Source organism: Gymnogyps californianus, unplaced genomic scaffold (assembly GCF_018139145.2).
Source record: "Gymnogyps californianus isolate 813 unplaced genomic scaffold, ASM1813914v2 HiC_scaffold_32, whole genome shotgun sequence".
Lineage (NCBI taxonomy): Eukaryota > Metazoa > Chordata > Aves > Accipitriformes > Cathartidae > Gymnogyps > Gymnogyps californianus.
Window position 1 is genome coordinate 682,013 of NW_026114202.1, and position 16,482 is coordinate 698,494.

The 16,482-nt window shown below is 42.6% G+C and overlaps 1 protein-coding gene across 1 annotated transcript in view; it reads right to left on the reverse strand.

The window, feature by feature from the left end:
* Nucleotides 1-16,482, reverse strand: part of SCN8A (sodium voltage-gated channel alpha subunit 8) — a 58,271-nt gene that overhangs the window by 40,326 nt on the left and 1,463 nt on the right. Inside the window, exon 2 of the mRNA XM_050914220.1 lies at nucleotides 6,384-6,713. Coding sequence (XP_050770177.1) covers nucleotides 6,384-6,659 — 276 coding nt within the window. The 5' untranslated portion in view covers nucleotides 6,660-6,713. The remainder of the gene's footprint in view (nucleotides 1-6,383; nucleotides 6,714-16,482) is intronic.

The following is a 16,482-nucleotide window of genomic DNA, read 5'->3' on the forward strand; positions in this document are numbered from 1 at the left end:
AGTGAGAAAGATTAGTTAGCATAACCACTAATGCATCTCCCAACAAAAGCACTTTAAAGACAACGCTGGACAGCTCTTAAATTGCAGCATCAAGAATTAACGAACAGATTACCTTGGCATGTAACAATATTCTAAAAGGTCATAAATTTTTCAAAATTGCAGATTACAGAGTGGTCAAGGGATACCTGATTTTAAGAACCAGCTGTCTCTCCTTCCCTGACACCACAAACTTTCCAAGATTCACATACCATTCATTTTTAAATCTTCTTTCACTGTCCCATGCAGAGGCTTCGGAGCAGGATACCCATCACACTGGGATGCTCACGGGCTTCAGTTGCGTCCCTAGCACAGCACTGAGCTCTCAACTCTACCACATCTTTTAAGCAATGAAATCTCCGACGTGACTGTGCTAAACATTACATGGGCACAAGATGAGCTGGACAAAGACAGAAATTCCCAAAAACCCCTATGCAGTGGTTCTGTGAGGTGGCTCGGTTTCATTATGCCTCCATTTCTACATGGGAAAAATCACTGTGCAGGAGCCCTACGGTTTGCTCAGATACAGCTCAGCAAGCCAGAAGTAAAATCATTCTTCACATGGAGACACAGGTACGTGCATGTGCTTCACAGATGTAAACCAACCCAGAGACTTTAGACCTGTACTAGAAGAGCAAGCCAGACTGAGTCAGGGAAGGTGGATGTAAACTGCTCTCTAGGGAGGGTCAGAGACTGTTTGCCTCGGCACGCTGGAGTGATTGCATGGGAACATACATTTTCAATAGCTGTTTCACAAGGATCGACCCAGAAATTTGGCATTCCCTATTGTAACATAAGCTGTTTCATCCAATGATCAGGGCAATCGCCTACCAAACATCAACTCCACGTTCTGCTTGCCAGCTTAGTCCTTCATCTATTACATGACCTTACATAAGGCAGCTCCTTGTTTTCTCTTCCATGGTCTGCCCAGCTTTCTCTTTTTAGACCATAATGCTTGTTGAACTTATTCCTGTCTATAAAGCCCATCATAACTGGGCCTCTCAGTACAACCGTAACACAAATAAGGTGCCGTACATTCCAGTCTGCTCATCGATTCCGATGGTCCCAAGATCCGCTGCTCCAGTTCCCCTGTGTATCTTATAAAATCCCAGGTAAATCTCCGCTTGGCCTTGTCAACAGAAAGAAGAGCACAAAAGCCAAAAAGTGTTTGGCAATTTAAAACCTTATCTTAGTTTTTCTCTATGCTGCTGACATATTAAAACTCAATTTCAAAATGGCTGCATGCTCTTAAAATGTTTGCTGGTTCAGGTCCAAGAACATCCTTAAGCCCTTTTAAGATCTGCTGAGGCAAAGCTCAAAACTCAGAGAAAGGTGATACCTGGAGAAAGGCATTTTGCAGTCTTCTAAGAGGTGAAGTCTGGTTGAACTTTCAAAAGTCTCAGTTTGTTGTTAAGGAGTTGTGAAAAAGGCTCTGTCCACTTTAGTTTTCTTAAAGTTGGCTGGGAATCTACACTTTACAGAAACGTTAGAAATAGCTCTCATATAAAAAGAAGTAAGATCACAAAAGATTAAGTCTTCTCTAAATCAATTTGCAAAATAGTGCATTAAAGAAGCTATGCTGGAGAGCATGACAGAATTGATCAAGTGATGGCAAAAAGCATTCCAGTTATATGAAGGTTTAAAATACTCTTGCTTCATGCAGGTTTTACATTAAGCATTTCTGTAAGGGCTGAAAAGTGAGGAGGAGTGGGCAGAAGATTTAAGAAGAAAACAGCTTTATGAACAGCCTAAGAACATATGGAACCATATTCCTACAGTGGTAACATGATGACTGCCTTACTCTCAATGTTAAGCAAGAGTGAGTGACGACTTTCTGATGACACCCTGAGCAAGTTACTTTAACATAGCTATTTTCAAAATTAATTTACAGGGAACTCTGGCACCCTGTAGGCTGAAGAAGTATACACAGAATTAAACGTCAATGCAAAATATTTTTCAAGTCTGTTTTGGCTCACAGAGGTGTACTTCCTAACACAGAAACCACATTATTTAATATTTATTTTTCCATCCCCCTGCAAAAAGGGGACAAATTTATTCTTTCTTAGTAACTTATTCTTCACCACTGAAAAGCTTATGGGAAAAAAGTATCTGCCACATTTTGCTCTTGCTTTAATCTCTTGTCTCAAGCCCAACATAGGAAAAACCCTTGACAGTTTTTGAAATTTACCAAATAGAACATTCCTGAAAGATATTTTTTAAAAAATAAATATTGTTCAACATGCAATATTGAGAAACTGATCTGGATTTAAGTTTTAACGACATCACAATCTGCCTATGTAAGGAAATTCATTCTCCTTCAGAAACGGAAATGATTCTCCTTCCTTCCACTCATCACCAGTGGGTTGCAGCTATTTAGGTGATTGCAGCAGAGATTCTCTCGCCTCCTGGTCCGTGCCGCACTCAGCGTACCCTGATCACAGCATGAAAGCTTTACGTGCTACGGCAACACTTGGGACTGGATGCAAGCAGTACCATTATCTGTTGTCTCATGAACAGCTGTACAACAGCAAACAACTCTGTTACACTTTGCCCGTCCAACACCCAGAAAGGACCGGAGAAGACGCCTGACAGGGATTACACTCTGCTTTTTCCATTCTACCATGACAGAATGGACAACAGCTAGGAAGGGCACGCTTATTTTTCCTGCTCCTTTTAAGCCTACTGGAGAGATGGAGTGGAAGAAAAAATAACATTAAACACGCAACACCTGGAAAAGGTAATTAGCTTTTGGAAATAAGGATAAAAGGCTGATTTTTAAGATGGTCCTGATTCTTCCCTCTGTTTCAGTGACTTCACTGAAATGCAAACGCCATTAATGGTATCGTGACCTTGTAGGGCCATTACCTTGCCCCACAGAAGTCATAAGCAAAGGTTCCTCGAAGCACATGCTAGAGCCAGACATGCCTCCTGCAAGCTGGTCTCTCACATTCCTGTAATTTTCCCAGGTCCACACAGCCAAGGTGACATTCTGGAGCGGAGGGCCCATTTCCAAACTGTGCACGTGACTTGACGAAGTTGCAAGTCACTCCATTGGCACATACGCACTAGCAAGATCCTCAGGTGCTCATCTGCAAGCTATAGGTGACCTCAGACAATCGCACTCTAGCCTCAGATGTTCACGGATGTATAGACAGTCTTCTACAACTGCAGGGTTGATTCTTCCATTGAAATCAATCCACCTAAGCTTATGTACGGTCTCAATTCCCAGAATATTCAGGGACCTTCTACTGCCTCGTAAATGGAGCCATTGCAGGAGCATTAGCACCTTTACCTTGTTCTGTAGCAAGTATGAGACTCATACTGAGTGAAATGGAAGTTACTTGAGCAAAATGACCACAACCTGGCAAAAGTCACATTCAATGGGAAAGAACAGGGCGAGGAGTTGTTTAGTAGGAGCGATAGCCTAGGCCATAAATGGAAGAGAAGGAAAGAGAGCTGTAAAAGATCGAAAAACATTAAAAAATAGAAATACTAATAAGGTTGCGGAAATAAAAGAGGATGATGGTCCTTACCTCTTGCTTAAGCAAACGCTGAAGGAAGACTAGACCATGAGGCAATCAGCTGCTTTGATTTCATTGCGAGGGATGCTCACATAGGTAGCTTTCCTGAATTTTGTTTGCACATGTAAACAAGGAAGTTCATGTACCTGCCTTTTGGGTTTTTTTAATTGAAATGTTTCAGGTTTCCACAACAAATATCATGGGCAAGTATTGCTTCTACCATGTGCTTCAGGCCAGGAATTGGAAGGCGATTACTATTTGCAAAACAAAGAATCGTGGAAAAACTCTCTCTGGTACTTACATAAAGACACAAAGGAGCTAAATTAGCTCCCAGATCTGCTACCTGTGAGCAAAGGGACTTTCCTGATTCTCCTAAGAGTCATTACTCCCATTTTGCAAAATGAAACTGTGCAGAGAAAAGAGAAGGAGCTCGGACAAAACCATCGCTTGCAGGGCTGGGCTCCGAACCCAGGACTTTTGACTCCCTGTACCATGGTTCTGTTTCTAGGTCACATTGTTTCTCCTTTAAATATCAGTTAACAGGCCACTGGAAAGTTCAGCTTCTCAGTTAAAATGCAGTTTCAGTTTCCTTAGATAAACCAAGATCACTGTGTCCTACTGCAAGGAAAAGCAACCAGCTGATTTGTTCCTATGCATGCTGTACATCTAGCTTTAAAAGAAAAGACCTATGATGCAAAGCCTTCTGGCAAATGCTGGAGAGAAGAAAAAAAAAAATCTTGGAAAAATTCCCATGATTCAAGCAGATTCGCAATTCCTGATGATTCAGAAAGGGGCCTTTTTTAATGGCCTTAAAAAAAATTCTTTGTGGGAAGTCACTGACTATTTGAAGCAGCAAAGTAGCAGCACACACCTAAGCTATCGCCATACTGAAGTGGATGCAACAGAAAGAGAGCCAGTAAAATGTTAATCCAGTGTTTATGGGAAGAGCAAGGCTCTCTTCACAGAACAGCGAGTACGAGGTTGGCAGGGCTGTGCGAGTTTGTCTCCCATCTCCAGAACCTTCCCCTCCATCTGCAGCTGCTCCAGCTCCACGGAGAGCTCGCATCTCCGCATGGCAGGCACACCAAGCGAGCAGAAACTCTGCAAGTGGCTACAGGCAGAAATGTACGGCACTCTTCTGGAGACATGACAGACGCCTTCAAAGTTGGGAATGGGGCTTATTTTTCTGTAAAAATGAAAGATTTATTAATAGCATTGTGTTGGGAGGCAAATACGGAGACTGATAAAGCGTGAGGGCTAACAGGGTTCCCCTCTGCCTCCTGCTGCTGGTGGAACTTTAAGACAACCAAGAAGCCTTTGCCCAATGCTCCAGGACATGGCAGTGCCCGCTGCCCTTTCGGCACTGCTCTCCTACTTTAGCTAGAAAGAACATGGCCCAATTTGCTCACATACACTGTCCGTTCAACCACATGAACACAAAGAGGGCACAAAACTGCTTGGATTTGCAGCGACATTTCATAACACCTATTTCGGTTGGGTGCAAGTGGCCACACACAACGAAAGAGATCCTGGGAACTGCTCTTCAGCTACATGTCTCTTTTTCACAGCCTGCCCACACCAAAACCAGGCAACACCAGATTTGTTAAATAAAGAGAAAACAGTTGTTTAATACAGAGAAAATATTTCTGAGGGATAACGTAAGCTACCTTCTTACCAGCAACAGCAGCTGTCAATACATTTCCCTAAGTACGACATTCACCTAAACACCAGTCTGCCTGGTGTTCAACACATACACAAATCACCGTATTTCAAAGCCCTGTTCTGAGTTGGTACCTGTACTCCTAGCACCACTGACACAACAAATAAGCATTAAATTCACTAGTGTAAATGTAGAAAAGAATGATCAGTTATACCCAACATTAGCAGCAAATTCAGTTGATTTCATGTGCCCTGCCAGTCACAGAATCACTTGTGAGTGTGGCAAGAAATGTCTGCCCCAACACAAAGTCATAAAACATTTTGTTACCCAAGACAACTTATCGATTTTACATGACAGCCATTCTACCCAAGTTTTGAACGGTCACATCACAACTGTTGTCACATATACGGTCAAACCTCCAGCTTCTCAAGTGGCACAGCTAAGCCTGAGTTATAGATGGTAATTATCTCAGCTTATTCAAATTAAATTTCTATCAAAGAAAGCAATGAAATTAAACAGTAGAAAAGAACCTCAGTTTTAAGTCGTCTAGCCTTCTAAGAAAATCAGTGATCACGCTCTTCCTTATTTCACCAGTAGAAGATCCCTCCCCTCCATTTCCAGCATAGTGTTTGCTTACTCACCACTTCCCTCATGACACCACTTCATTTCTTAATACATCTCGGCACCCATAAATGCCTCCTGCCATATCACCTTAATTCCACAGACAAATATTTTAAAAATAAAAATTATGAAGATGAAAGTGAGTTAATTAGTTTATCACTTCTTTTTTGTCATGATTCTATATCCCACTGCTTCATAACAATCAAATTCAGACTGAATTCCATGCAAGTAATGAAATACACACTTAAAACCATTACCATTACCCCTCAATTAAATTCTTCTTATTGCCCTCATGGTTAAAATTGGCACATTAGCACAACTTTATCTATTTTTAGTTTCCAGACCTTGTTCTCCTGACTCCATCCAAGCAGGTGCTTCAAGATTGATCATATAACCTCTATTAAACCTCAAAGAAAAATACACAACAAACCAAACCAACAAGCCCCATCCAAAGACTCCATTCTTTGTCTTCTACTTGAACCATACTCAAACCTGCAATTTCCTAAGAAAAAGGCGGTTTAGCGACTTCTTTCTTGCAGACTCACTTTCTGGGTCATATAATAAGGGTCAAAGTCCTCCAGTGGTACAGCAACCAGGCCTTTTGGGATGTCCCCGTAGATGAAAGGCAAATTCTTCCCCGCCTCAAGGTCACTGTTTGGTTTTGGTTTGCTGTCTTCATCGTCATCCCGGTGGCTGCTGTCTTGCTTTGGACGCTGCTTCTTTTTTAATTCTGCAATGTGTTTCTCAATGTTAGCCAGAGACTCCGGCGTGAAGGGTTTAAAACTATCAGGGCCTGGTGGTGCGAGCAGCCGTGCTGCCATCTTTTCATCCTGCAGCAGCTTCTTTAGTTATGTTGCACCCCGGACAGGTCAGCTCTGCAGGGGAGCAAACAGCACAGGCAGAACAAAGTCAGTCACTGCAAAAACAGACAGACAAGCACATAGCATTGAAGATCCAAAGGCAACTCTGGTCGTCAAGTCCTCACAGAGTGAGGCAAGCAGACCTGCTGCTTTTCAGTCCCAATACAAGCTACAGGCAGATGCACATCAAGTGCTGGACACGGGGTGAACCTGCCCGTCCCTGCTTGCCGTGCTACTTCAGCCAGGTTTTACAACACGGGCAGAACCGGCACGCAGACCTGCATCTCCAACAGCGACGCTGACGGCTATCCCGCTTTGGGTGTTTCCTGAACACAAACTCTATTCTAGACTACAGAAACCATTCTCAAAAGCAACTTTATCAAAAACAGTATTTTCCTGCAAAAATTACTCTACCAGTCATTGCTCTCTAGCAAACATTATTAGACAAAAATTCCAAGTCAGCTCTATTCCCAGGGTCGGGACAAGGTGTTCAGCCTTGTCTAAAAAGGGCTGGGTATTAGCACATTCCTTACCCTGCTAACAAGGCATTTAGCAAAGCACTCCCCTCAATACAACACAAAGGAGGAGTAACTTGGGGCTGGGTTCATGAGAGTGTGCAGCAGCCAACATGCCCGGAATACGCTGAGCTCTTTTGAAAAACATGCTCCTTCGTGTCCTATCAGACATTATTGCAGTTAAGGAGAAGTTTCCTTAATGACTTCAGCATGCACTGGAGTAGGTGTGCCAGGGAGCACTCTGAACGCTTCTTTAGATAGGACTAAGCCCTCAGCAGGCTCACCAGTTCCTACGCTGGAGCACACCGTATCTCTACTACGGGAAGCCAAACCTCACCCTTTCATTTTACATATATATAATTATCAGGGTTTCTATTCATTTCAGGCCCTAAGAATGAAATAATTTTAAAAGAGTGTCATCAAGTACAATAGTAATTTCTGAAAGTTAAATTTCTATATTACGCGGGTTAGACACAGAGTTGTCTTTGCATCAGATGCAACGCAAACGAGCACTTCTCCGTGATAAAAAGAGAAGAAAAGGGAAGCAGACGAGGTACAGCAACACAGCTGAGGAAGACCTTGCAGAGCTTCCAACCTGCAAAGGAGCACAGACCTCCGACAGGATTTTACACTGTCCCTACAAAGAGCACCTCGCTCTCTTCCCCCCACTGCTACGAAAGAGAAGAGCTGCGAGGAAGTTCGTTTATCTGAATCCAGCCGCCTACAAACCCTCTGCAGCTTTGCACCTTTTGCCAAGCTCTCGCTCGAGAACCAGCAACAAGAATATATTGCATTTCTGAGCTACTGGTACCTCTTCAAGCTTTTCACACTCCAGGAGGAGGCCAAGAGAGGAGAGGAATTACAGAAACCCTGCACTGATGCAACAGCACTGCAGTACTGCAGGCTGGAATACAACCCAGCCCTGACATGGCTTGGCACTTCAGGGAGGAACCCAAACACCAAAGTGGCAACGAATTCAAGAGGAAAGGCAAGATAACTATGAGTATACGGCACAGAAAGAATCCAAAAGCTATGCAGGATAAGGTCCCTTAAGTAAGGAAAAAAGATCATCAGTAAGGTCAGATCTGTTAGGCTAACATGCACACAGCATCAAAATATATATTAAAGATTTGGAATCTCTGAAGAAAGAATGACTTTCAAATTCCTTGAAAACTATGATATAGGACTGAATCGTTAAAATTCAGCTATTTTAGCATGATGTTAGCCACCAATGGTCTTTACAGCCCTTGGCTTTGAAGACTGTACTGTATTCATGTGGAAAGAGTTCGCAGGAGCCAGAGACACCACCGAGACGGAGGCACGCTCCCATCCGTAAGGACGGGCTGGGACACGTTTGCCCAGCCTCAGCAACAGGCATGCTCCGAAACCAAGAATCACAACTTTCTATGGATTGCGGTGGACTTCATGAATAAATACAGCATAGAAATAACGGAGTCCTTTTTTTAAGAATACCTGGAGATCCCAGCCTTTAATATAGTACCTGGGGTACTTCCAAAGGCCAGAACATCTAGCGCAAAGTATCCTTCCAAGTGATTTCAGGTTATTCCTTGCAACTGCTTCACTCTGATTCACATGCAAATCTAAAGCTGCACCACACATGTAGAACTTAACCAAACGCTGTTTCCACCTCAGGTTTTATTTGGAGATCCAAAAAACTTAAGTATAGATCTCCCTCCTTATGTAACTACACAGCATATTCTGGTCTAGGATTCTTCTCACATAAACTTGACCACGTATTTCTAGAGTAATAACAATAAAGACTCAAAAAACATTACAAGAGGGGGAAAGAAAAGCCAGTATCTTGGTCACATTATCTCCAGAAACATCACAGAATAGCCTGCTGATATTAAGGAAAAATTAATTTATTCTATTCTTGCAGCATTTGCATGCATTTAATTACCAAATTTCCCACATACTGTGAAACTATATAGCAGCGTTGGGGATGTGGTCTAATTGAATGGCACAGATAAATATGTAAGGCCTGAATTTAGAAACCAAAGTAGCTCAGGGACACAGCATAAAAAGGGGAAAAAATGAAGGCACAAATGAATGCCTGATTTGTACGCACAATTACACAACTGGCAACTGGAAGCAACGAACTAATCTGCTAAGTGGCCATTTAAAAAACAAAACAAAACAAAACCAACAAAAAACCCGGACCACACGCCCCTCCAAATCTGGTACACAACTGCACATCACAGCGGTTTTGCAAAGCTCCTGTCCATTAATAAATCAAGAGACACTTTGATGCTATACCAATAAACCAGGTTACAAGTTTCCTCATGCTACTTGTTCTCCTTGTGTTCACACACAGTGCAGACTGTTCTGCTGCTGAAGTCACAAGAAGCAATTGCTTTTGTTTCAGCATTTGGTACTTACTCATAGGGCTGTTACTTGCTTGATATCAATACCTAATAGTGACCTGGGGCTTTCATCTCTTGGGAAGTTCTTGTCTGTCCTGACTTCACTTGTTTTCCCAGTAAATTATCCCATGTTAAGTTAATGGACAAAATTAGGATGTAAGCTGAAAGGATGGGAATGGAATGTTTATTTAAGTCCTTAAATCACACCTGTATAGCAGTTTTTAAATCTTTGATAGCACAGCGTTACATGTTTTTATGATGACGAGCCATGCTTTGCAGCTCCAACAGCCAACCCCTAATCTTTATGTTTATTCAGCATACACAGACATAACTACCCAGGATACTTCAGAGAGCTAGTTTTATTTAAAAAAAAAAAACAAAACCAAAACCAAACACACAGACAAATAGTTTGGAACGGCTCAGTCACACAGCCCCACCAAGTTCTCCAGGCTCAAGCGACAGGCAGAGCAGGCTGCACAGAGTCATGCAGCCAACACACCTGCAGCTCCTTCTGCCAGCAAGGAGCAGTGGTTAAAACTGGATGTGTGAGGCATTCCAGTTGTTATTGAAGCAAAAAATGGTGAGACTATCAAGGATTTCCACTTTCAAGATTTACCGTTTTTCTCAGTAGGAAGAAAAGAAAACCTCAATAACAACAAAAAACTTTCACGAGGATACAATAATATTTCTTAAACATCCGTCAGCATTCACCAAGGAGGGGCTTTTCAGTATTCATTGGAAGAACAGAATGAGTTGAGAGTGCATGAACATCTGCAGAAAAACAAACAAAAAATCCCTCCCAGCCCAGCCACATAGAACGAGGGTGTCAGCACATCTGCTTCTTGGGTGAATTCAGGCTCCAGCCTGCCTACTTCCGTAAAACTTTCTGCTGTAGAGGCCCGTGTGGGAAGCACGACCAAGAGGGTGAGCTGGTGTTCATTCCTTTCCCTTTTTGTGTGTTTCAATTAGTTACTAGAGGGTATTCAAAAAACATCAGGCATTATCTAATTATTTGATTTTTTTTAAAATAAAACTACTACTTAAAGACCTTTACTAAAATTAGTCCTTATCCACATGTTGACTGAACGAACAAATATTAAACTATCTTCATCCTGAAGATCTCAGGATTTAAGTAGAAAAGTTTCGGGGGGGGGGGGGGGGGGAAGAGAGAGAGACACACACAGAAAGGGAAAATACTTTGTCCAAGGTCACCTGAAAATCAGTGGTAGAACTGGAAGCTGAACACAAGCACTGGGACTCTCCCAGGCTCCAATCCTGTTAATAACGGGCCGTATATAACAGCCTCCTCCTTTAACACTGTCTCCAGCCATCAGAAACCTCCCTCCACCCAGTGCAGCCAGCTTAGCACCTGCGAGTGAGACAACTCCTTTGTCTCACAAGTACCTGTTCTATAAGAGCTGTGTGGCTCATCGTCATCTTCATCAATAAAGACACTTCCACAATGGCACATGCGGTCTGCTGAAGTACAGCCTGGGCTGTTCTGCATGGCAAGCTTCTTTCAACTAAAAAGCCTGTAAGTTTTATTTTACAGCTGAGTATGGTCTTGCTGGGATATACAGAAATTGTAAGAATAAATGCTAGAATTTATTTTGGCACTTTCCACATTTGATGCTTCAACCTCTAACAAAGAGAAACCTTTTGAAAATTGTGACAAAGACTCACCATCCAGGTAGAGTCGGAGAAGAGGGTACGTGCTTTACCAAGCTATGGATAACTGTATCAGGAACGACACTGCGCTGCTAGGGATCAGCAGTGCTGCTCCCAGTGACTTCAGGGGAGTCAGGAATTTGTCCCGGGTACCTGGAGTTCGGTGCACAGAGCTCCCTGGGCCCAGGTTGCATATTTACACACACATTTTTCAAAGATCAAAGATTTTACATGAGAAAAAATGCTGTACTGAGGTGCCCAGTTGTTAAGACTTAATTATTTTTTCTAAATGTTCCCAGCAGTCCATTTACGGGTACATTATGAAATATTCTAATAAATTATTCAAGCTGATTGTCAAAATAAATTAAAAAACACTTTTGAGGCAATATCTTTGCTTTAATACATTTCTTCATTTATTAATTTGCAAGATTCAGTCATTCACAGTACGTCTTTCAGCTCCTTCGAGAGAGAGCCCTTCTATATGACTTTTTATATAACCCACACAGACACACACGGCTTTTGATTTGAACATGCAGGGTTGGGGCAGAAAGGAAAACATAATGTAGATAAACATCCCTCTGAAATTCTACTGCATGACAGCATAAAAGCTTCAAGCCAAACCAAAATATCCACGCATGAGAAAATCCGTGGCTGGAAATGGCCTTCAGAAGAACTCACCGATCTTCTCCATCTGCAGTAAATTCTGTGTGCCTAGAACAGGCCAATTTTATCAATGAAAAGGTACAGCAATACAACCGCCTGAGCTGCAGGAGGAACCTTGCCCTTAGAAAAGCTCTCCTGTCACATTTGATGCTACAAAGTGGAAGGAAGAGGAAATATTTTCAGTTTCAAGCAATATTTATTGTTCTGTGGCTGGTCATTCTCCCCACCCTATGGAAAACATTGCAGAAGCTTCCCGGGCACTCGTCTCTAAGCAGAGCTCAAGGGCTGACTCCGGACAGGGCAGGAAAGCGGTTATGCTCTTGAAAGAGCAGTGGCAGAACTGAACTTGAACACACACCTCTAAAGGTAAAAAAATGAACAGAAACGTAGGGAGGAGAGAGAAGCACAAAAGCAACCAAAAGCAACAGAAAAATATTAGAAAACATATTAATATTTAAAGATTCTTTAATAAAAACCTGAGAAACTAAAGATCTAGTACTGTAGGCTTTTTCAGTCCTTACCAGTAGCAGTATGACTTCTGTAATATTACTCAGTAAGTTACAAGAACTAAAAATAGCTAACCCCAGCTCTCCAGTTCCCTATGTTAGCCGTTACTCAAAGCTGACTTGCATTTATCACCAACCTCACATAGGAACTTGGAGATTCATACAGACTAAGCAAGCTGAAGTGCAGCTTCAACTTGCCCTTTTTAAAGCCTAACTTCCAAACAAAGAATTGTTCAAAATAGTTATTGTGTAATAGTTAAGACACTAACCCAAATTCAATTCCTTGTTCAGTTCATTCAGCCTCTCAGTGACCCATAAAATAGGAGCAAGGTAACTGTTATTCTATACAATAATTTTGTAGGAATTCATTTAAGGCTGTGGAGCACTCAGATGGTATGATTACAAATGGTACGATAACAAAGGGTACAAACATGGACAAATATAAAAGGGAGGAGAATAAATAACCCCCCTTCTAGTTCTCTACTCTTACACAACATAGGTCTCAGAATTTCTGCAATGTTCTGGAATACAACCCATGCAGGCCTGGTGTTTCCTTACGGCTGCCTGAGTTATGCTGTCTTCATCTTTTCTTATCACCCCATGCATATCTCAGCTGATTAGACAAAAATCACCCTCCCCTAATGTCAGCTATTCCTAGTTGTCTTAACATTACCATCCTGCTACTGATTTCGCTAGACAGTCAATAAAAAGTTCATCTCCTGCTGGAAACGCCATGGGAATAGCAGCATTTGTTGTTCAGCCTCATGTTTCTAGAGTACTTTCCCACGCAGGTGAAATATATCGCACACTGAAGGGCCTATGCATCTCTTAAGTCCCATGAAATCACTAAGGTTGATTAAATCCACAAACGGCCTAAGGATCAGGTACCCAGCTCTGCAACTTCACAACTATAACGCCAGGCTCCTTTAGTTAAGAGTTAGGCTCCTTTGAAGCAGTTTATTTTTTAATGACATTGAGCATTGACACCTCTTAGATTTCCACAGAACTGCTGGGAATTCAACATGCCTGGAAATAAAGACAACTTTTTATTATTCTTGTCTTCAGAATAACAATATTCTTGTCTAGCATTAGTTACAGAAACAATTTAGTTTATGCCTGGGCATGCCCTTAGCCATGAAAAGAAAATTAGGTAAGTTGAAGCACTGGGGACAGATACGCAAGCTATTTGTGATGAGTTTCAACTGCTCTGTTTTTCAAGTATCCTTCCTCAAAACCCAATGCCAGAAATATCATCTCAATGGCCAAAGAGAGCTAGATATTGCTGAGTTTGCCCCAAGAAGCTGTAGGAGCTTCTGATCCCAAGCAAGCACCACCTCCTCCCTCAGGAATCAAGCTGAATGGTTTCAAAGCATGCCCAAACATACATAAATGAATAACTGCGTGCATGTATATTTCATTTTGTTTTAAAATTCATATGGGAAGTTCTAGTAAAAATAAGTAATGAATATACATATCAAGAGAAAAAGAAAGGAAGGAGACGGCTTTTAGTCATTTTCTATATTTTCTGCTCCCTACTTCTCTAGCAATGAAGGCTTTATTTATGTAACTTTAAGACCACTACCTGTAAAGTTCACAATGTGTTATATGCTATTCAACAATGAAAAACATTACTGCTTTTTTTTTTTTTTTTAAATCCTCCTGGAATTAACTGCTCAGAATACTTTATTTATAAACTCCTCATACCTTTCTGCTAGCACAGGAGCAGCATGCGTAACATGGAATGGGACTTTTAGGTCTTAGATAGCAAGATTTTTGCATTTTGAAATGGCTGTTTTCAGAAAGGAATAATTTCACGGTTTTGCTACAGTCCAGTCCCTGCTGGCTACTCTTCCTACTTAAAATATCCTGTATGCTGATGTGCTCCATTAGGCAGGAATTATACTTTGTTACTGGACAAGACCAAGGGAAGAGAAGGCAGAAGTTACTGTAACTTCAGAACAGTATTTAAAGACAGTCTTTCCTAAGACAGAAGTTCATGAGAAGTGTTAAAAACCAGTCTTGAATCTGAGCTAATGTCAAGGAGGATTTTTAACACACTTCTGCAGCAGCAAGCCACCGCTTCTTTACTTGTATTCTCCAGCTTAGCGACCGTCCACTCCGCACAGAAGTGGAATAATAGGGCATAATGGGGAAAGTCCGAGCATTTAGTTATTTCTGAACCCCACTAGATTCAAGCCAACAGTCCAACGATGACAAGCTCTCTACCCTACTACTACTAACATAAGCCATCACATGCAATCTCCTCTCCGTGGTTTCTTAAATTATTTTTCCCATGCTTGTTCTCAACTCTAGGGCTTTTGCTTTGTTATTTTACCGCACCTTCTTTAATCCAAACCATTTCTTTGAACACAACAATAAATTATTGATTCCAGTGTATTTGTTGATGTCAATGGCAGTTGCAGGCGCTTCGGGAGGAAGGCAATCGATAGTGAATGGAAATCATGTGACTGCATGAACACGGCATGCCCCGGCGTCACATACGGCCTCTGGGGCCAAGCGCCTCTCCAGTCATTGAAAAATAGTAAGTATCAATTGATATGTAAAGCCGTATCAGTTCATTTTAATGAAAAAGCATGCTAAACAAGCCAAGCAAACCCACAAATGAATGCAGACATAACAACAAAACAGAGGAAGATGATACCATGACTTAGATTTTCCAGCTACTTCATTTTCACTCAACACCGACTTTGTCTCTGTTTTATTTCACCTCCTTTAACTGAGAATGAAAGTACATCCATGCTCAATTTCTAGCAACATGCACTCTCTCTCTCTTCTGTTTATTAGAAACCTAGCTTTTCACCTCTGTGCACAGAATATTCACATAATTATACTTGTTCCACTGAGCAGTACAATATCTATACCATGATCTAGATATAAGCCATACGTATGAGCTTATATAACTGGTTAAATTATTTGTAATAGGTCCAGGTCCTTTCACCCAGGATGAATGACACTGTAGAAGTGTTAAAACATGTAAAAAAGGATCAAGTAGCCCTTCAGTCACGTTGTTAATCATTTTATTTAAACATCCCCGAAGCTAAGAATGGGGACTTCCTAAACATACAGCAGATGGAAAACACAACTAGCCAAGCTCTGAGAGGCCTTGCAATTAACTTGTAGGGAAAACTGCATTATGGAGCACTGCTATGAGCGCTGACCATTTGTTTATTACTCTGAAAGCATTAACTCCTCTCCTGTCGCTTTACAGCACCCGAGGCTACTTATAGATTACAAAGAGCTTCGCGAACTTTACGTAACAGCACCCTGCCCCCGAAAAAGGGCGAGATCCAACGGGCCAAGGGGCGGTGATGAGCCCCAGGCGGGACCCCGGTTCCGTGAGGGCGGAGGAGCGGCGGGAGCGGCCGCGGTCCCGGTCCCCGGCCCCGCCGCCCTCGGGAGCTGTCCGCTTCAGCACCCGCGCGCCCGGCCCGCCGCCCGGCCCAACCGGAGCCAACACGGGTTCTACCGGCACCTCCAGCATGGCAGACAACGTTCTTACAGGAAAACACGGGGCAACGGCGAGAGGCACTCGCCCCCCAAGGCCGCTCCCCCTGGAAGGAAGTGCTCCAAGGCAGCCGCCATTAGGGTTACCTCCTGCACACCGCCTGTCCTGCACCGCCGCCTCTTTTGAGAAGAGCATCCATCACAAACACAGAAAAACAAGCACTCCTGTGCAAGAATATTTCCAGGCCCCCTCCCTCCAAAACAGGACTGCCAGCCATCACCCATGAGAAAACCACTGATGTAATGCTTTCTTCCCTGTTTGCCTCAAAAGATACCAGCAGGAGGGGGCAATCGGGCTCCTAGAACACCCTCGTTCCTTGTAATTAAATCTTCCCCAGTGTGAAATGAGGACATACGGGTCATGGGTTCCCATTGGGGGTGGAATGCTGCAGTGTTACAAGGACCGGGCTACATGCTACACAGCAGAAATACAACCAGCACCCCATAAACTGAGCCCACCTGTCCAACCCCTCAAGGATCTCATGCCAATCCCCTGCAACCCGGCACACACGGAGAGCCAGCG